Source organism: Arachis stenosperma, chromosome 9 (assembly GCF_014773155.1).
Source record: "Arachis stenosperma cultivar V10309 chromosome 9, arast.V10309.gnm1.PFL2, whole genome shotgun sequence".
NCBI lineage: Eukaryota > Viridiplantae > Streptophyta > Magnoliopsida > Fabales > Fabaceae > Arachis > Arachis stenosperma.
In genome coordinates, this window is record NC_080385.1 from 4,133,815 (window position 1) to 4,154,691 (window position 20,877).

Here is a 20,877-nt window from a genome sequence, read left to right on the forward strand (position 1 = left end):
AGTTTCAGATGCATAGCAATATAGCAAGTTTTTACTTTTTCCAATTTGTTGCTGGTTTAAAAACATATCGAGTAAATATCTAAAATAGTCTCTGAAATTCAAATTGCATTCAATTTAGTCTTCAACTTTTAAATGATCAATTAAATTTCTGAAATTCGAAAAAGTGTATCTCCGTTAATCCCTCGTAGAAGTGTCGTCTAAACAATGATGTGGAGCGTGAACTGCCATGTGGACATTCCAGCTGTATGCTGATGTGTACCAAGCTTGAATTTAATTTAAATTAGTACCTGAAATTGCTTAATAATACTCAAATTAGTCCATTTTCAATTATAAAACCCTAATTCGTAAATTATTCTCTTCTTTTCTTCGATCTCTTTGTTGTCTTATCTTCTTCGACCTCTCCGCTATCTTTCAGTTCATCTTATTTTCTCGTCTGTATGAGTGATGATGGGTGGTGAGAGAGAAGCCAAAGAAGCTCAAGTAGGAACAATTCTACAGGTAAACCTTATGGTAGCAAAGGAATATGCAATAGGGGAGGTAAGAATGCCATTTTCTGTAATTGCGGGTTTCGGATGGTAATGAAGTACTCAACGACGACAGAGAATCTTAGTAGACTATTTTATGGTTGTCTAAATTATGAGGTAAGGTTATGACTCTAAAGAAAATGTTAACATGGTTTCACTTTGAGTTTGAATTCACTTGCGTTCTTGGATTGATGGAAGTGAAGAACCAGTTTGTGCAACACCCATTTCACAAAAAATTTTGCACGAGTTCAATTGAAAGATGACAAACTTAAAAAGTGATGTTAAAACCTTGAAGATAATAATAATGATTACCTTCTTAAAAGTGAAAATATATTTTAGCTTAATAAACGAACATACAAGGATATATATAATTTAAATACATGTTGAACTTAAAATTAATCCAACCACATTAATCATACTATCATGCCCTCTTCCAAATATGCTGACATAGTGGTCCTAGCTTCACCAAATTAATCACATTTGACTCGTAAGCAACTAAAACCAAGTACTTTTTTTTGTCTATTCAATAACATTCCTAGTACCTACACCAAGATACAAGTATGAGAAGCAACAAATTAGATTTGCATCAACTTCAACTCATCCTATTTTCGCAATTTCTCTCCATAATGCCACACTTCTTCCATCCAGTTACGCAGCAACTAAACCAAAAGATTGTGACATCAAAGCATAGCTTTTTCTAAGTATCAAACTTGCAATTAAAATAGTTTTTAGATAGGTGTATTAAGATTGTAGTTCAGAATGAATATGAACAAGAAGATAAAACGAAAAAGTCAAAAAAGAGAAGAAGACAGCAGAGATATAGAAGAAGATAAGACAATAACTTGGAGATTAGAGTTTTATAATTGAAAATTGACTAATTTGGATATTATTAAGTAATTTCATGTATCAATTTGAATCAAATTCAAGTTTGGTACACATTAGCATATAGTTGTAGGCATTCCACGTCCCACATCATCAACGTTTAGACGGCACTTCTGCTAATGGATATACACTTTTTCGAATTTCAGATATTTAATTGGTCATTTTTAAAAGTCGAAGACTAAATTGAATAGCGATTTGAAATTTAGGGACCATTTTAGGTATTTACTCAAAATATATTAGTGAGACGTCTTGATATTTGTAATTGTTAAATGATTCAGTCAAATATATTAAGTCATCTAATGATTTATAATATTATTTTCGCACAAAAATATCTTTATAGAAGTAGCTACCTAAAAACATTAGCAACATTCATAAATAAGTATTGTCATGAAAAATTTTGGAATTGACAATAAGAAATTAAGAATATAAGAGCAAGTGCATTTATTTTTTTGTTAGTAATTAACTAATAATATTTAAAAATGTTGATTAAAAATATAGTGTTTGGCTACTAAATAAAATGCATTAAATTACTAGCTAAAAGTATTAGCCATTATAAATTAAAATTACTATTCTTAAAATGTTTCTTTTTTAGGATATTATAAATTAAAATTTGATGATTTTTTTTAGATGTAAAATTAATTAAACTAGTATAAAGATTTGAACCAATTATTTTATAAATTAATATTTTATACATAAAAATAACTAATTATACATTATTATATTCAAAAAATAATTAATTTTTAAATTTATTAATTAAAAATTTATTTAAAATTTCTGATTAAATAACTACTTAAAACCTTTTATATACTTACAAATTAGATATTAAAAAGAGTAAATGACCATTTTTAACTATAAAAAATATGAACATTGATAAAACTGACTACGAAAGAACTAAATAAATTTTATTCTCATAAGAGATGAATTATGTTTGATAAAAATATTTAATTATTAAATTTTTATTAATTTTATTTAAAAACATATTAAATTCTAAAATTGTTCCTACCACCGATCATCTTTAACTTCCTGCTATGCCGGGTTCTAAGCCAACAAAAATTTATAGAGTAAAGTATCGTTTTTGTCCTCAACGTTTGACGTAAATCCTATTTGTGTCCCTAACGTTTGTAAAAGTGATTCAATGTTATTCTGCCATTAATTACACATCATGAATGCTTTAGTTTGTGTTTTAAAAATTTCTTCTTAAAATTAGAATACAAATGTCTGGGACATAATCGATGATCCACTCAAAAAAATAGCTCATCAAAAGTTGAAACTAATTCCTACAACATTTATATAATTCACTTTTCTAGGGACATAATTGAATCTAAACACAAATAGTGGGTATAATATTAAAATCGAACACATCCAAGTGAGACCTAATTGAGAATAAATACATTCAAGTGAGAATAATTGAAAAATATAATCTGATTTGTTAGTATAATTGATAGTAGGATAACATTGAATCACTTTTATAAACGTTAGGGATACAAATATGACGATTTAAACGTTAGGGACACAAATATGACTTACCCCAAACGTTGAAGACAAAAACGATATTTTATTCCAAATTTATATATGCCATGCTCCAAAACATAAACAAGCTCATCCCAATCATGGTTGGTCATCAAGCCTTCAACAAGAACACTCATATCAACACCAACGGCAAGCTCCGTGTGATCGTACCGACTCAAGCAATCCCCCACCATGAAAATCCAAAAACAAACTGTCATATCTTAAAAACCTCACCTTTCTCACTTCATACGTGTAATCCTAAAGCTCCTTATATCCCAAACCTTAATGCTCTTATTAATCAAAGCAGTTATAATCAGGCACGGATCTAAGGAGGCCAAGTAGTGACTTGACTCCCCAAGATTTAAAAGAAGTATATATATATATATATATATATATATATATATATATATTTGATAAAATAAAAAATATTTGATAATTTTATTTATAATTATTTTTAGTAATGTGGTAGGTTTAAGTTTTAATTATTTTTTTAAATGATATTTTACTTAATCAATTTTATGTTATACACTCAAATCTTTATATTTTTTTAAATTAATTTTTATTTATTTATTTTTATAGATATAATAACTTACATCATTATATTTTAATAATCATATTATCTAATGTAAATATTTTTTTATAAAAATATTAAGTTTTCTTTTAAACTTATATGGTTGAAAAAGAAAACTTTTACCTTACTTTTTCATGATAACTTATTTCGACTAATATTTTATTTTAAAAGTTGTATTTTATATTTTATAAGAATTTCAGTACCTTTAAGATAATTAATTATTTTTAAATTTTTGAAACTCATTATATTTCTTTTATATAATTGTCATGTCAAAAATAAATTATTGAAAAAAATCTATATTATATATATATATTAATAAATAGATATGCCATACATTTAAATTTTATTAGGTGCCTACTACTGTAAAGATGCATCTTTACAGATTTTTGTCTTTTATGGCAAAAAAGCGTGTCACTAAAAAGCGTTGCTTTAAAGAGAAAAGTGTTATCCTTAATCGTTAACTTGGCTCTGATACCAATTTTTATCAATGCAGGTTTTTGAAATATTTTTCTTGGGTTGGATTTGCATTATTAAAATTTTCTATTTCTTTTAACAAATTTTCTATTTCTCTTGATATGCTTTCTATACAATTTTTACAGAATTGTTCCACTTCTTCTCTATTTCTTGTGTAAATGTTACTATTCTGTAATCTTACTTCATAATATCTTTTTTGACTTTTCTGAAAATCTAAATCATTTTTAATTCTTGTATCGTTTGATTTGCTAAACCAGGCATTTTATACTTGTAATTCTTGTTCAGATTCAATTTGTACTTGTTCTAGGGGTTCAACCTGTAGAGGTTGTATTACTTGAATATTTTGAACATGTATTCTTGATTCAAAAGCTTGTAATGCAATCATATTTTGTATGTGAAGATAATGCAATCTTCGAGCACGATAAATTTGTTTATTCTTAATATTTTCTTTTAAATTTTTGATTGATTTTTTAGTTTTAAAACGTTGTATTAATTTTCTTGTTCTAAATATCTTTTTGTTTACCTTCTTGATTTCTGTTTCTAAATCTGAAGATTCAGTTGTCAAATTTCTTATTTTATAGATATAGCCATTATTCTTGTTTTCATATTCCTTTTAATTGTTTTTAAAGAAATAAGACTTTTTTGAAAATCTTTCATATTAGAATTTCTGCATCTTCTGCCATAGCTTCATTGTTATTTTCTAAAGATTCTATTATTTTTTCTAATTCTTCGACTTCTTTTTTCAGATTGTTATAAGATAATACTAAAGTTTTGAAAGCTCTTTGGTTTGTTTCAGAAAACTTTAAATATTTCAAATGATTTTCTCTTTCAAAGAGTTCTTGTTTCTTATCTTGATAAGACACGTATATTTCTTCTTTATTTATCGTCATAATTTATTATTTAAAGTTTCATTCAACTTTTCAATTCTTTTTGTTAATTCCTTTATTTCAGAATCTTTTTCTTCAATTTTTAAATGAGATAGACTTAGAGGGCTGTTAATTTTAGATTCTCTTATTCTAAAACTAGATGATGAAAATGAATTTCTTGACGGTTGTTTTAATAACAAAACTGGGCTTTCAATAGCCTTATTTCTTGGAATTTCTGTTTTTACAAACTTTTGAAATAGTTCATCAACATAAATTCTTTCTTTATCTTTGAAGTCTATACTATGATGACTATTTGTCAGGGCATAATTAATTGCATATGTGATAGAAAATGGTTCATCATTTTGTTCCATTAAATCTATCTTATGGAATTTATAAGCCAGACTTAAGGATCTGCCGAGATTTTCGGTTGATAGAGGAATAGCATATCCAATATGAGCATTGAATTTAACATTTACATTTGCCAAGTTACCATGGATTATTCCAATTATTTGATCTCTAGGATTAGTGATTCTTTTATCACAGATTGCCAGACTTATTGGAGAATTAATTCCTTTCATGTATGTGGATTTAACTAAAACTTGAATGGTACTAATATGAATCCATCCAATTTTAGATCTTTTTTGTTGATCTTTAATTTTTCCAATTTGTTTATTTACATCTTGTTCATTTATCAGAGCTATTTCAAGTTCTCCATTTGCGGATTGTATTTTTATTGGAGTTTCAATCTGAATTTTTCCATAATATATTATATTTTTTCTATTAAAGATTTCTTTTAGAGGATTTTGTTTATTAAAATTATCGTTAGGTTTAAGATCTAATTCCGTTTTTAAAATAGCTTGTTTTTCATTATCAAGTAAAGCAGTTAGCTTATAGTAATCAGATTCTTCAGTTATTTCTATATCTTCTAAATAATTCATAACTTAAAAAGATTGGGATAAAGATGTACCTTTCTGGAGAATAAACTTCTTTATTTATTGCTATTTTACAATATGTGTTTTGTTCTCCAGAGGGGAGATTTTACAAATTAATTCCAGAGGGGAATTTCTTAGATTTATTTTTCTAATGGATCAGACTCCAGAATCGCCTCAGCTACTTCCTCTTCGCCCTCCTGGCCTGTGAGTACTCTAAGCTTCCTGCTTTCTGATTTCTGATGCTCTATCAAATAACTTAGCACTCTATTTATAATGGTTGGGTTTGATGGACAAATCCCATCCTTACCCTTCTTATGACGTCATTGCTTACGTCATTGAGCAATAATTCGCACCAGCTACATTATTGGTGCCTTGTGACGAAAGCTCTTACATCATTCAACAATAATGTTGATGGATGACTCATATGTTTCATCCACTTCTTTTTCCACGTGGGTGAGGTCTTCAGCATTGTTGCTTTCTTCAGACATCTCTGAGGTGCACAGCTGGCACCTATGGTCTTCTTTGTCTTTTAGTAAATGGCATAGATTCCTCCTTATCCCTTCAGGAAGCTTTTCTAGTAATCCAGAAAAATTGTAAAATGCTGATTCAAAATCTACTAGGAGTCTCATTTCTCTTGATTCAATTTGGTTTTTCTTACTAGAAACAATTAGAGTGTTTCTGCTTTTGTAGTTTATTCTTGTTCTGGATTCTTTGTTTATTTTTTGGGCTCTCTCGAAGACCCTTGCTAATGTGCTGGCCAATCTCCCTTCGTTACTATAAATTGATAGATCTTGAACTTGTTCTATTGGTTGAAAATCTCCTGGGAAGACTGACATGAAAACTACTTGAAATGCTGGAATCAAACATTCTCCTTCTTCATTGAAGATTGGCTGACTACTTGTAAATTTTAGAGATATATCCCTTGGTTCTCTTGCATCAATCATATTTTTAAATTTTTTCACTGCATCTATAAAACCTGCAGGAAATTCTTTAATGATATTTAAATTGTCAAAAATTAGGATTGTATCAATTAATCCGTATTGGAAAAACTGATATGTATCAGAGGGTGAAGCCTCTGGGAAGATTACCAGCTTTGTTAGCTGTTCTTTGTTAATGGGATAATATCCCAATATTGCTCTTTTTTCTAGAGTCCAATTTAGAATCAGATTAAGGGTTTCTCTACAGTTTGATCTGCATACCCTTTTCTTGTCATTTATTTCGGCCTTTGTGGGAATATTTTTTAGCATTCCTGTTCGAACTTGGACTGGAGTCCTTTGGGTTTGGACTGGAGCTTTGTCAGCTCTTTTTAGAATTTGCTCTGGGTGGAGCACTTCATATTCTCTGAGGGATTCTTTTGCTTCATCTATTGTCAAGAATCCTCCTTTGTGAATAGTTTTGGGCTGATGGGTGAATGGGGCTGCTTTTGCCCAATCATCATAAACTCCTTTCATTGGGCCATTGTAAATGACATAATATTTTTTGTCCTGAGTCGATTTTTTAATTATTTCTGCCAAAGTTTTATTTTCAGAAATTTTTTCAATTTTTGGTTGGTCCACCACGCTTAGCTGGCTGAACTCTGATGGTGTTGTCAGCATTGGTATTGGAGCAGGTAATGTTGCCTGCTGGGTTACCTTCATGGCTTCCATGGCCTTCTTAATGGATTGAATTTGAGCTCTTAGCTGCTGACAGTGATTACACCTTTCAAGCTCTTGTTCAAGCTTCTGGATTTCTTGATTCATTGTGTTGACAATGAACTCCATTCTCTTGTTAATGTATCTGCAATAATATTTTTATTTCCTTTAATGTACTCGATTTTTATCGGATATTGTAATAAAAACATTTGCCATCTTACCAGACGACCCTGATTATAATCAGATTGTAAATTATATCTAATAAAACCTGTTAAATAACTTGAGTCTGTTCGTAATGTAAATTCCTTTGGAAGTAGATCAATCCTCCATTTCTTAATAGTTTTTATTGCTGCTAGAGTTTCTTTTTCATGGGTAGTATACCTCTGTTCTGTTGGTGTAAATGTTCCAGAAATATATCTGCATAGTAATTCCTTTGAGGAATGTTTAGAATCTAGTGATTCTTTTTCTTTGTTCAAGCTTTTTTCAGCTTTTTTAGCTTTTAGACAGCCTGACCAGGTCTTGTCTGAAGCATCTGTTTCTACTATTAAATAGTCATCTTCTTCCGGAATATAAAGTTCTGGAAGATTTTTACAAAGTTCTTTAATTTTTTGAATCTGCAGGCTATCCTTTTCTTCCCATTTCCAATTCTTTTTTATACTTATTTTTGAAAATAAGTTTTTAGTATAATCTGTTATATTCTTTAAAAATCCTTTATCAGAAATATAATTTATGCATCCTAAAAATCTTTGTAATTGTTTTCTATCTTCCATTTTATCAGGAAATAAATCTACTTTTTCTAATACATTTGGTTGAAGTTTTAACTTCCCTTCAGTAGATAGAATTAATCCAAGAAATTCTATTTCTTGTTTTGCTATCTTAGCTTTCTTTTTACTAAGGACTAAACCTTTTTCCTTACATCTTTCTAAGACAATTAGTAATTTTTGAAGATGATCTTCTTTATCTTGTTTTGTAAAGATTAGTATATCATCAATGTAAACTAGAACAAAATCATTTAAATCTTTTAAATTTTCTTCCATAAATCTCTGATAAATACCTGGAGCTTGTTTTAGTCCAAATGGTAGGACATTCCATTCGTAGAGTAATACTCCTGTTGATTCTTTTGTTGGACAAGTAAAGGCAGTTAATTTCTTTGTTTCTTCGTCTAAACGAAGTTGCCAATATCCTGATTTTGCATCGAGCGATGAAAACCAAGTTGCTCCTTTGATTTTTTCTAGAATGGAATCCTTTCTTGGGAGCTTATGAGCATCTCCTATGGTTGCTTCATTCATTTTTTTATAATTAATAACCATTCTTCGTTTTCCTCTTTTAATTTCGTTATTGTTTTCAACATAGAAAGCTGGGGCCGCATGAGGGCTTTTACTTAGTCTTATAATTCCTTTATCCAAAAGATCCTTACATTCAGATGAAAATTCTTCCTTGTCTCTAGCTGAATAGGGAATTCTATTTGGAACATTTATTTCTCTTGTAGGATCCTTTAATTTAATACTTATTAATTCTTTGTTTGTATTTTTAATATCTAAAGGATTTTCAGCACATACTTCATTTAAAAGTTCTTCTATTTTACTTTCAAGGTCATTTTTTGGAATTTTTATCTGGAAGTATAAGTTCAAATAGCATTCTTCTAAAATTGAAAATATTTAAATTTTAAAATTTCATTTATAGTAGTAGTCGGGATTTTTATTAGTTTTGCCTTTTGATTTAGAGAAGAATCATATGGGGCTTTTAGAACTATATATGTTAATTCTTGGATAAAAGGGTGATATAGTTTTAGGAAATTATTCCCTATAATAAAATCTATTCCAGATTCTAATTTATATATAGATGGAATAATGAATCTGTAATTCTGAATGAAGATTTCAACCATTTCTGCTTTTAAATTGACTTTGTGTATGGATTTATCGGCTATTCTAATTCTTAGTGGATTTTCTAACTTTTTCCAGTTAAGTTTTATATTTGAACTTGCAAAACATTTTGTTGCCCCTGTATCTATGAAGGCATTAATAAACTTTTCTGTAATTTTTACAGTAATAAATGTAGCGCTATTACTCTCTTCCTGAGTTTGTTTCTGAGTCTGTTTCTGAGACATATTCAAAAATATATTTTAGTTCATTATCAGATTCTTCTAAAGGTTCCATAAAACAAGTTTTTGCAACTTCCAGTTGTTTAGTTAGGTCTTTTTTATCCTTCTTTTTTGGACATTCATTTGCATAATGTCCTTCTTCTTGACAATACCAACATTTGCAGTTTTCTTTTTTATTTGGGCAATAGTTCTTTTGTTTTTTATTGATACTTCTTTCCCTAAAATATCTCTTTTTTCTCCAATTTGGATAATATTTTCTTTTTCTAAAGTAATATTTTCTTTTTCTTTGAATATTTTTGTAAGGATGGTATTTTCGGATATTTTTATTAGAACCATATTTTTGAGAAATTTCCTCATTGTCTTGACAACAAATTCTAATTATATTATTAAATCTTTTCTGAGTAGCTTCTTGCATACAGCGTTCTTTTATTTCCTCTCTTATAGCAAAAGTTGCTCCACCGAAATTATTTTCAATTGTTTTATTATTTATTTCTCTTATAAATCTTCCCATAATAATTTCATTAACAGGATATGGAAGTTTTGTAATATACATGCTAAGATAATGTTTTTTATCTTCTTCTTTTAGTTTATAATAATATATTCTGTATTCACAAATATAGGATTCTATATAACAAAGATCGAATATCTGAATATTGGCCAAATGATTTTTTGCTTCTAAATACTCTTTTTCAGAAATTTCATTTCTATGATCTATGACATTTTTTCCAAAGAATTCTCTATATAAAATTCTCATTATGTGTGCTATTTTATCATAAGCTGTTGTCTTTTCATCTAATTCTTCCATTATTTTATTATCTACTGATAACATATAATTTCTTATAGTTTCTTTTGTGTGGAAACCTATGAAATTCCAGATATCTAATCCAGATAATTCATTTAATTTTGGGTTTGTATAAGCTTCTAATAAAAAGGAGTTCATCCAATCTTCGAAAATTTCTTTTTCGTTCCTTTTGCAATCTAGATCAAGCATTCTTTCCCCTTCTAGTTCTTGAATTTTTGGAATATATTTAGATGGTATTTTAGTATATTTTGAATTTTTTCTTATAAACCCTTTTTTGAAAGCATAATTTTCAAAACCTGTTTCCCATTTAAATTGGGTTTGATTATTATTCCCAGATGTTCCAGCTTCATCCTTTACTTGTACTGGATGTACTGGTTCATCATCACTTGAATAGTCTAAAACATATTCTTCTCTTTCAGAGATTTCTGGTTCTTCTTTAATCTGAAAACCTTGTTCCAAAAAGTTGTCTTCTTGAGCCATTTTTAATTGTTTAAAAAGCATTGTAACTTCTTCTAATTTTTCATCAATATTCATAATTTTAGAGGCGGTCTAATCATTAGATTTGTTGTATCGATTTTATTTTGGATTTCTTCTTTCTTAGGAATTTCTTTTTGGAAATGTTTGTCAAGAATTTGTTCAATTTTATTTATTATATTAGGCTCTTCTTTTTCTTTATTTTTCTGAAACTTTAGAGAGACTAATATTTCTTCAAGCATATCTATTATCGAATTTAATTGTGGATTAAAAGTATGATGAAGATGGGGATAATTATCTCCATGATAACATTTTTTAGAAACTCCGTGTGAAATATAAGTTTTTTCTGGTTTTTGAATACCTTCAATAAAACTTAAAGTAAAATTAAGATTTTGGGAAAACTCGTTTTGTATTGATTTTAAAAATTCAGTGTCATTACTATTGACATTAGTTAAGATCATTAGTTTTTGATCTATTAATTTTGATAGATTAATTATTTCTTCTCTTAAATCTTCTAATTTACTAGTTTTTTCCATTAGGTGACGCTTTTCTTTGTAAAGGGCTACGGTTTTAAGTTAAAAGTGTGGTTTTAGAATGTGTGGTTCAAATTTTGCCACATAGCACATCTTTAAAACAACATCTTTACCATATATTTCACCATTTTATTATCATCTAAGTTTAATCAAGCAGATTCAACACCACTGAAAATCATTCTCGTTAAAAAAGCGTGTACATACATTCAAATTTTTTTTTTATTATCTTTTTCTTTTGTTATCATCACCAAATACGAATAACGCCAATGTTTTACTAACACCTTTATTGGTTCTAATTTTTTTGGTGACATCATTAAATAATTTCAATTTATTTCTTAGGTTATTTGAAGTTCATTTGGATCCAGAAATGAATTCGATGTATTTTTGTTAATGATTAAGTCTTTTTGACTGCTTATTTAAATCTGAACTAATTTTGGTTCATTTGTGTGTTAATTTTGATTCACTTGATGCTGATAATAAGTATTAACCAAATTTTTTATTTCTTAAATAATTTCGGTTCATGTTTTAATTTAATTGAGATTCATTTGGATCTAAAAATAAATTTGATATATTTTTTATTGATGATTAAATTTTTTTTTACTGTTTATTCATTATCACTTTATCCTTCCTTCTTCGCTATCTTTTGTTCTCCCTCAATGAACCCATTTTTTAATTGACAGCCCCGGTTGACACCTCTCCTCCACACAGTACGACGAAGCCCTAGCCATCAAGGTGAAAATCCTGGTACCATTTACCTTCCCCAATGCCTTGCATTTTTTGTTTTCCTTTAACCCTAATATTGTTGGCTTATTAGTTATTACACATTCACGTTGTTCTTACATTTTCCCTAATGTTTTCTCGTTACTCTTCACTCATACACTAATATAGACAAGTTTGAACGTTTAAAATAGGCTGTAACATCCTCTGTAAAATTTGATTTTACTTTTAGGGTTATTTATCTCCTTTCTTGATTCTCCGTCTTTCTTGCATTTCTGTTCATCTCCTGATTTTACCTTCAAACAATGTGTTTTTCTTTCTCCCCGCATTTCGATTTGCTGTAATATCATTAACTAACATGAAAAAAAAATGTTATTCATACCGAAATTAGTGTCTGTCTCTATATGCCTATATAAACCTCACTCACTCTGGTATAATTATAAACCCTAAAAAAGTGACAACAAAAGAAAATCATTTTTTTTTTTTCATTTCATAGCTAGGGTCTGAAGCAGAAGTTTTTGTTTTTGTTCTCTTATGGACATAGCCATTGACTTATCTGACTCTTTGCATATGATTCACATTTTGTTTAACCCACTCAAATGGCTGAAACATGTACAGCATAAAAAAGAAGCATGGACACAGACATCATCAGCAGCCTACCAAACTCGTTGTTGTGCCACATCCTCTCATTCCTCCCAACCATAGATGCCGTGGGCACCAGCTTCTTGTCTTGCCGGTGGCGCCACCTCTGGAAGGATCTCCAAGCCTTTGATTTTGATACCCAACGCATTGGGAACAATGAGAGATTCGTGTCTTTTGTGGACACAGTTCTATCCCAGCGCAGGTTTTCCGACATCCGAAAGCTCCGCCTCATATGTGGGGCACACTTAGATAGCGGCAATGCCGTCGGAAGGTGGGTGCGAGCTGCTCTGGGGCCTTGCCTTCAAGAAATGGATCTCCTTTTGTACGGTGATGTTAGTAGCAACTATGTTGATGAAATATTCACATGTGCTTCGCTTGTTTCTCTCACCCTGGTGGCTAATCTTGTTTTGAATAATATATCTTCGGTTCATTTGCCTCTACTCAAGAATTTATCACTGGGCCCAGACGTACCTGTTGACCTCAACCTCATATCTGCCTGCCCTGCTCTTGAATATCTTTACTTCATTTTTGATGCATCGTTTTATCCTAACATTCACTTGCTCTCCCCCTCTTTGAAGAGGCTAAGATTAATAGAGGCAAGAGAAAGAGACTTTGATGATCCCATAATCACTGAGATTCAAATAGACGCCCCGAATCTTGAGTACCTCCGTATATACCTTGAAGAATCGTGTGTAAGGACTTTAGTCATCAGTGATTTTCCCAACATGATGGAAGCTTCTATTGATATTGCTCCCAAGGCTGAGCATGTTGATTGGGTACCCAAACTTCTCCAGGCACTCTCCAAGACAAAGAAGCTGGCTTTGGGGGGATTTACCACCCAGGTAATATGCTTGTCGGTGTCTCATAATCCGTTACTCATTCTAACTTGCTTATTGGAATCTCTAAACGGTTGTGTTATCTTTCACACAGTGCTTGGTCAAAGCTCCAAATTTACACTTCCCAGAATTTCGCTACTTACGTCAACTGAGGATTTGTTTTAGAAGTTTCAACTCTGGAGTCCTAATAAAACTGCTTTGCTGCTGCCCTAAGCTTCAAGTACTCAAAATTGATAACAATGGGGTATAAACATTTGCATAATTCCACCATTTTCTATTTGTTATTAATTGCCTGCATCCTTTGACAATTTTTTTCCCATGTTGTCAGGTACAGTATTTTGGTGACCAAACTCCCCGTACTGAACCTAGCAGTTGGACACAGCCAGCCAGTGTACCTAATTGTGTTAGGTCACACTTGAACATTCTTGAATTTAGAAGATACCCAGACTCATTAGAGGAACGTGAATTTTTGGCTTATATCTTGCAAAATGCACTTGTTTTAAAGACATTTATAATTTACACTAACATTGGTTCATTTGAAAAGGAGAAAGAGCATATCCTTAATGAAATATCTGTCTTACCGAGGGGCTCTAGCATATGCCAAGTTGAAGAATTCACGTATGGAAAATGGTATGAACTCTCCTCCGCTCTGTGGTTTGCCATATCAATACTATCTCGAGTAATATAAATCTGAGTTTTCCTTATGAGGCATGTTTAAAAAATTAGTATGAAAATTGTGAAGAGTGAACCAGGGTCCATTCTATATGTGAAAAATTAGTTATCTTATGGAAAGAATCATCTGTTATACTGCCATTTTGTATAGGGTGTACTGGCATATATTTCATTGCTTCCTCATGTTTGCTGTCTGCACTTTTAACTAATGCTGTAGAATTTTCTTGAATTAGTTCTTTTATGATATTACATGAAATTGAGAAAAGGCTTTGTTGTTTGTCGTTGACTTGTGTATGAAATTGGATTTCATGTATTTATATTATACAAAAATAAAGTGTTGGGTCAATACAATAAGATTATAACATTTTAAATCGATCTTTTCTAGGATTTTAGATTAAAAGCAACACATGGAAAAGCATTATTGGTATTCTAAAGGTAATTTAATTAAAGAAGACATAATTGTATTTGTTAGGATTTTATGTACATGATTACACATTTTTTATTTTATATATATATGATTGTGATATTACGTGAGATATATGTAATCCTTCCTTCACATGAATTATGACATGAATATTTGGTAAAAGTTTATTGATAATGCAAATATGTATGAATCGCGAATCGATAATGTAAACTGTAATTATACATATTGATGATATGCAAAATTAAATTTTAAATCATGGTCAAAAGTGCTTAAAGCCTTAAACAGAGCCTTAATTCTTGCGATAGAACTGTTCAACCTGTCCCATTTGCATTATGAATCACACAGGTGATATAAATATTGTTTTCTAATAGTTTTTTCTTAATCTGTCTTCTTACATTCAAGTGGTTTTTTTCTTTCCTCAGGCGGCTATAAAGGAGATGATTCCTATTGCTTCAGCATGGAACTGTGAACTTGGAAGGGTGGATTATGTGAAGTATAAGAAGACTCGACATCATGCTTTTATTCTATACAACTTTTAATTTAAGCAACATAAACATAAGTTGTTGATGTTATTTTTAAACCTTTTTTTCCTTTTTTTTTTTTCCAACCATCTCTAGCTACCTAGTTGACAGTATTTTCCTTTTTGAAAGTTGCAGTTTAAACACTCTTTTATGTACGGATCTATCTTATATTTGGGATTTGATGTGGCATTTTGGACTTAAAATGAAATGCAAATGAATGCGAGCATTGGACTTGTTCTTAATATTGGCCTTCCAAAAACGCGCTTGTAAATCCCATCAATGTCTGTTGGGAGAACAAAGATAGACTGCTCTAGTTGCTTTAAAAAATTAACTGAAAAAGAAAAAAAAAAACAAAAGAGGTTTATATATGTATATTAGTTGTATTGTATACTCAATTCACAAAGAAAATATACTAAAGAAAAAACTATGAATAAGTACACAAAATTAACACACATTCTTTGTGTTTTGTAGCTGGTATGTCTTAAGACTGGCTAATTTTCATTTTCACTGTGAGAGGAGGAAATGCAGTTTTCCTTTTCATAGTATTTCACTTCAAAATGAAAAGACTATTTTACCCTTAATATATTAAAGAAAAATTTACATAGGACTCTAATCCCTTCTCATGTTGTACCAAGTGCAAATTGAACAACATAAGTAGATTGCTATATTACTAATAATAACACAAGGATCAAGAGAGGTGTACACTCAATTGTTCTCTTATAGAATTAGTTATTAATCTAATCGTTTTAAATTGATTAGAGGAAATTAAATAAAGAAAAATGAAGAGGCATGCAGAAGTGTACATGAATTAACCCAAGTTTCATGACCACCATGATTATAATGGCACCTTTTTCTAGACAGAAAGAGAGACAATTTGTTGTGAAGTATAGGAAGATGTGAAGTATAGGAAGACTTGACGTTGTGTTGTATAAGCTCTATGCAACCTTTAAGCAACATATATATAAGTTGTTGATGTTATTTTGAAACCCTTTTCTCCTTTTTCTCCCAACTATCTCTAGGTACCTAGTTGAGTATTTGACAGTATTTTACTTTCTGAAAGTTGCAGTTTAAACACTTTATGTTCTGATCCATAGGGATTTGATTTTGTTGTGTTTCTTTAGTAACTGTTATTCTAGTCTCTTCTGGTTTGATATTTGTTAGAGCACTTCTTAAATACGAAAATAATGATGGGTGTAGAAATTCAGAAATCACAGGGCATGAACCATGAATCAAACATCCTCTTGTATAAATTGACAAAGTCACATTTAACTAGTTCAAAAATTTGGTTACAAAAATCAGAATATGATACATAATGGTCAAAATTATAGCCAAAATGGCTTGCTGAGCAGGTGAAATAGTTCTTCCACTATTGGTTTGAATATCGTTTTTGACATCGGTAGGATGATAGAGGAAGGCCATTGAAATGCTGTCTTCATTCTTGCCTCTAAATATTGGCCTCCCAATAACGTGCTTGTAATGCCCATCACTCATTCTCTGTTGGGAGAACAGATATAGATTGCTTTAGTTGCTTACAAAATTTAATTATAATAAAAAATAATAAGAAAAAGTCAAGTTAATATATAAGAATATTAGTTTTATTGTACATTCAATTCACAAAAAGAAGAAACAATGAATAATTACACAAAATTAGCACACATTCCTGTGTTTTGTAGCTGGTATGTCTTAGGATTTTTGGCTGATTTTCATTTCCAGTGTTAGCTAAGGAAATGCAGTATTCCTATTCAAAAGAATATTTCACTTCAAAATGAAAAGACTATTTTGCTCCTAGTAGATTAAAGCAAAATTTACATAGAACTTTCCCCTCTAATCCCTTCTCATCTTGTACCAAGTGCAAATTGAACAACACAAGGAGATTGCTATATTACTAATAATAACACAAAAGGGTCAACAAAGGTGTATACTCAATTGTTCTCTTATAAAATTAGTTACTAATATAATCGTTTTAAATCGATGATTAAAAAAATTAAACAAAAGAAAAATGGGGAGGCATAAAATGGAGGCATGCAGAAGTGTAAATTAAATTACCTGAGTTTCATCACCACCGGTGATTATAATGGCACCTTCTTCTGGACAGAAAGAGAGCCAACTTTTCTTAGAGTAAACATGGAACTCTGTAGATCCATCGCATACATGAAAACCCAATGAGTGTGAGTAATCCGTTCCCCTAATCAGCATTCTAATCACATCATATTTTAAGGAGTTAGGCCATTGATCTTCTCTATTATCTCTGCAATGCTTATATATACAACATACTGTTCCAACATCATGCCCATGATGAACCAAATCCATATCATCAACTTCAATTTTTCTTGGAATCTTTTCCAGTATCACCGGTAAAATTTTCTCGGCCACAGTCTCGATGCGTAGCATGAGTTTTTCCATTTTCTTGCTGCAAAAAAGATTTAAAAACGTTGAGCAACAATTCGTGAATAGTTGTCATGGAATATCTTGATATTGACTGTAAGAATATACTTAGAATATTTTCAGATTTTATATTTATTTAGTTTGATATAAAATTAATTTTGTCATTATGTTTAAATAATATTCTTGACCTATAAATAAGTACTTTTTATTATACATTTTCTAAGCACCTGAATGTCAATTTATCTTTAGTTATTCTCATGAATTCATTGATAAGTGACATTACATGCGTGCAATGCATTACTCCTAATTTTGAGACAAATGGTTAATGGATGTGTAAAGTATAGTGCTCACTACTGCATGTGCAGTTTTTTTTTAACAATAAATGATGAAGTGTAAAGATGTTTTGCTCCTAACTCGTGCAATTTCAGTTGATTATAGCCAGCTAGCTTAATTATTATGTTGGATCATAACTAAGCAAGAATAAACCAGTTACCTTTCCTCCACTAGCTTTGCGTGTGACAGAATAATTAGTGTGCTTCTTTTTCTCTTCTTTCTTTTAAACTACAGTGATTGAATGAATTTTATGATCATACTTTCTCACTTACAATAGCTGCTTGGTTATATATAATCCAGTGTTGTTCACATGTGTTCAGTTAAATAGTTATGATTAATATAGGGGTTTAAAGTCTAAAATTAAAAGGTTAGTAACAAAATTTAAAGATGATAAAATCAATAAAATTTAAATTTAAAAATTTAAATTTAAAAATTAAAATAAAAGTTGGCTAAAATTTAATTAGGTGTCATTAAATTTAACATATATGTCACTTTTTAAATAGTGTCAAGTAAAAAGAATATTTATGCCCATTTAAATGTAAGGATATGTGAGCAACCACCATAAAGTAATCCAAATTCATGCTTGAGAATTATTCTCCCTTTCTCTAATTTTTTGTTCTGTCAATATATTCTAAAATCAAAATATTTAAATAAATTCTGTTCATCATTGTTATATTTTATAGAACAACAATAATTATCATCCTTCCATGACCACTAGTAACGTTTCTAAAACATATATATGATATAATTATAAAGAAAAGAAAAAAAAACATGATTTGTTTTTCTTATACTTATGTAAACTCATCATATATTACTAAAAAATAATGCACGACCTTATCTTAAGTGAAAACTACATCAAGATTATGCAAATTTTAGTTCATATCAGAGATTTTGAACATATAAATATTTATCTTATTTACATTTTTTGTTATTGAACATATGAATGTTTATCTATAGCATATATACCATAGAATTCACTTTATAGTTAATAGCAAACAATAATATTCATCTTATCTAGTGTAGTGCCAATGATGCTTTATATCTAGTGGGGAACCAATAGTTGAGAAATCCTATATTTTAGAATAGAATATGATTACTACATGCAAGATTGAAATATTTAATTAATCACAAATCACAATTCTCTCTTGGCATGCAGATATATAATCACAATCTATATACATAATAAGTTCTAGTAGTAGCTAGCTATGTACTAATGATTTGTTAATAAAATGGATGCATTATATTACGTACATAGGGTTATTTATTATCTAATTATCAATTATTAATATTTAATTAACATAACGTTAATTACCTGAAATTTGGATATGCAATAGGCGAAATTCCCTCCATATTCAACTTCAACTCGTCTTCTCTGCACCACACGAACTCTTCACACATCTCACTCACTTCTTCTTCTTCTTCTCCGCCATGATACTCTTCATAACCCCAAGGCTTCTCCGGTGACCTCATCAAAGCCTCTCTCTTCACCGGCGGCACACCGAACACTCCGGCGGCGGCCTCCGCAGCAGACACCACGAGCTCCCTCGGAATCCCGTGGTTCATGAGCTGGAAGCACCCGATTTTCGCCATGGCGTCCAAAACGGCATCGCATTCCGCCTCGTCACGGTGAAAACAGAGAGAAACGAAGTCGACCTTTGGCGGAGTTTCTAGAAGCTTCTGTTTCGGGAAGAACTTATCGGGCAACACGAGATCAGGGACGCGGAGCGAGGATTCTAGAAACTCCGTTAAAACTTCGTCATTAGTTACCGACGATCGCCGTCCTGAGGCAACCGGAGACGGCGGCGGAGCTCGGAAATCGACGACGGCTTCCGGCATCGGTAACGGCGTTATTTAACTCTTAACTGTTAACGGTTTTAGTTATGATATGTGTGTGTGTGGAAACTGGTGTGTGAGCGGTTATTTATTTAAAACGGTTTTTTGTTTTGGAAGCGAGTAAGAGAGAGAGAAAAAGCGCGTGGAACAACGAGGGATTGATGGCGTGTCGCGCGCATTGGAGACATGAGGGGTTTCCGGCGAATAATTACGACGTCGTTTTACTTTTGCTTTCTTTTTCTTATTCTACTTTGTTTTTTTGGTTTCTTCGTTTTGCTTTACAGCAGTGGTACCAGTGGGTGGCTCATCATTTCAAAGGAAAAGGAATATCTGAAGCATCATTTCCGGTCATTTTTGCAATTTCAGGTGGGGGCTGCCCATCTTGTGTTGTACTAGTACTATATTTAAACAAAAACTTATTTTACATCAAAATTAAATTGATATTATTTTATTTTTATATATGTATCTCAATATATATATTTTTAATATATAAAACTAAAAAAAGTTTATATAACCAAGAGACATGATATAACATACATACAGTTCAAAATATTTAAAACTAAAATACACACTAGGATTATGTATTTAACTCGTGATATTTTTTTTGTCCCTATCTCAGTCGTATCAAATATATTTATATTCTACCATATTTGTGTATGTTTTGTCCCATGACACTCTTAATAACTGATCTTAGGAGTTCAACATATCAGGGGGTTTGTTAAAAATGAATTAGTGAATTAAGGATGAGAAATCAAACTTGTTCAATTGGTTATAATCTAGGTTACTGTGATGCGTGAAAAAGAATACGTGTATGACTGCTCCTCTTTTAATGTAGTTTCAACGATAGAAAATGATGCAGTACAAAAAGCCAAAAGCTAGAAGCTCCCCAATGCTAAAAGTAAATACAGTGATATTTAAATTAATTAAATAATAATAAATTTTTAAAAAGACTGAAAGTTAAAAGACAACTAACATTTTTCAAGTAAATATTAGACCAACTTTTTAAATCTAACAAAGATAACATGATGCCCCATTGATCCTGTTCGTACAAGAACCATGACAACCTTTATCAGCCAGAATCGAACCTATATTAGATTTAATGATCCCAATACTTTTCATATCCCTAACCTTAAATTTGGGAAGTCGCTAATATTCACAAGTATTTTGACTAATTCAATCCGATTTAGCTATTTATTTATCGATATTCAAATCCAA

At 30.5% G+C, this 20,877-nt stretch overlaps 2 protein-coding genes across 2 annotated transcripts; one reads left to right on the forward strand and one right to left on the reverse strand.

Moving 5' to 3' along the window:
- Window positions 1–12,190: 12,190 nt before the first annotated feature.
- LOC130950984 (putative F-box/FBD/LRR-repeat protein At1g78760) lies at window positions 12,191–15,330 on the forward strand. The gene is made up of 4 exons (XM_057879588.1): window positions 12,191–13,500; window positions 13,589–13,738; window positions 13,823–14,124; window positions 15,013–15,330. The coding sequence occupies exons 1-4, from the start codon at window positions 12,649–12,651 to the stop codon at window positions 15,020–15,022; spliced, it is 1,314 nt and encodes a 437-aa protein (XP_057735571.1). The 5' UTR covers window positions 12,191–12,648; the 3' UTR covers window positions 15,023–15,330.
- A 1,018-nt stretch (window positions 15,331–16,348) lies between these two features.
- Window positions 16,349–19,717, reverse strand: LOC130951569 (1-aminocyclopropane-1-carboxylate oxidase 1). The gene is made up of 3 exons (XM_057880257.1): window positions 19,142–19,717; window positions 17,158–17,521; window positions 16,349–16,605 (listed from the first exon to the last, which is right to left on the reverse strand). Exons 1-3 carry the CDS (start codon window positions 19,663–19,665, stop codon window positions 16,381–16,383), a joined length of 1,113 nt encoding a protein of 370 aa, XP_057736240.1. The 5' UTR covers window positions 19,666–19,717; the 3' UTR covers window positions 16,349–16,380.
- Between the last annotated feature and the right edge of the window lie 1,160 nt (window positions 19,718–20,877).

Excerpts from the sequence above, each read along its gene's own strand:
- LOC130950984 (XM_057879588.1), top strand. The coding sequence starts at position 12,649 with ATGGACACAGACATCATCAGCAGCCTACCAAACTCGTTGTTGTGCCAC. Across the intron at positions 13,501-13,588 it reads TGGGGGGATTTACCACCCAG|TGCTTGGTCAAAGCTCCAAA; the intron begins GTAATATGCTTG and ends TCTTTCACACAG. Across the intron at positions 13,739-13,822 it reads TCAAAATTGATAACAATGGG|GTACAGTATTTTGGTGACCA; the intron begins GTATAAACATTT and ends CCATGTTGTCAG.
- LOC130951569 (XM_057880257.1), bottom strand. The coding sequence starts at position 19,665 with ATGCCGGAAGCCGTCGTCGATTTCCGAGCTCCGCCGCCGTCTCCGGTT. Across the intron at positions 17,522-19,141 it reads ATTGCATATCCAAATTTCAG|CAAGAAAATGGAAAAACTCA; the intron begins GTAATTAACGTT and ends TCTTTTTTGCAG. Across the intron at positions 16,606-17,157 it reads CCGGTGGTGATGAAACTCAG|AGAATGAGTGATGGGCATTA; the intron begins GTAATTTAATTT and ends TTCTCCCAACAG.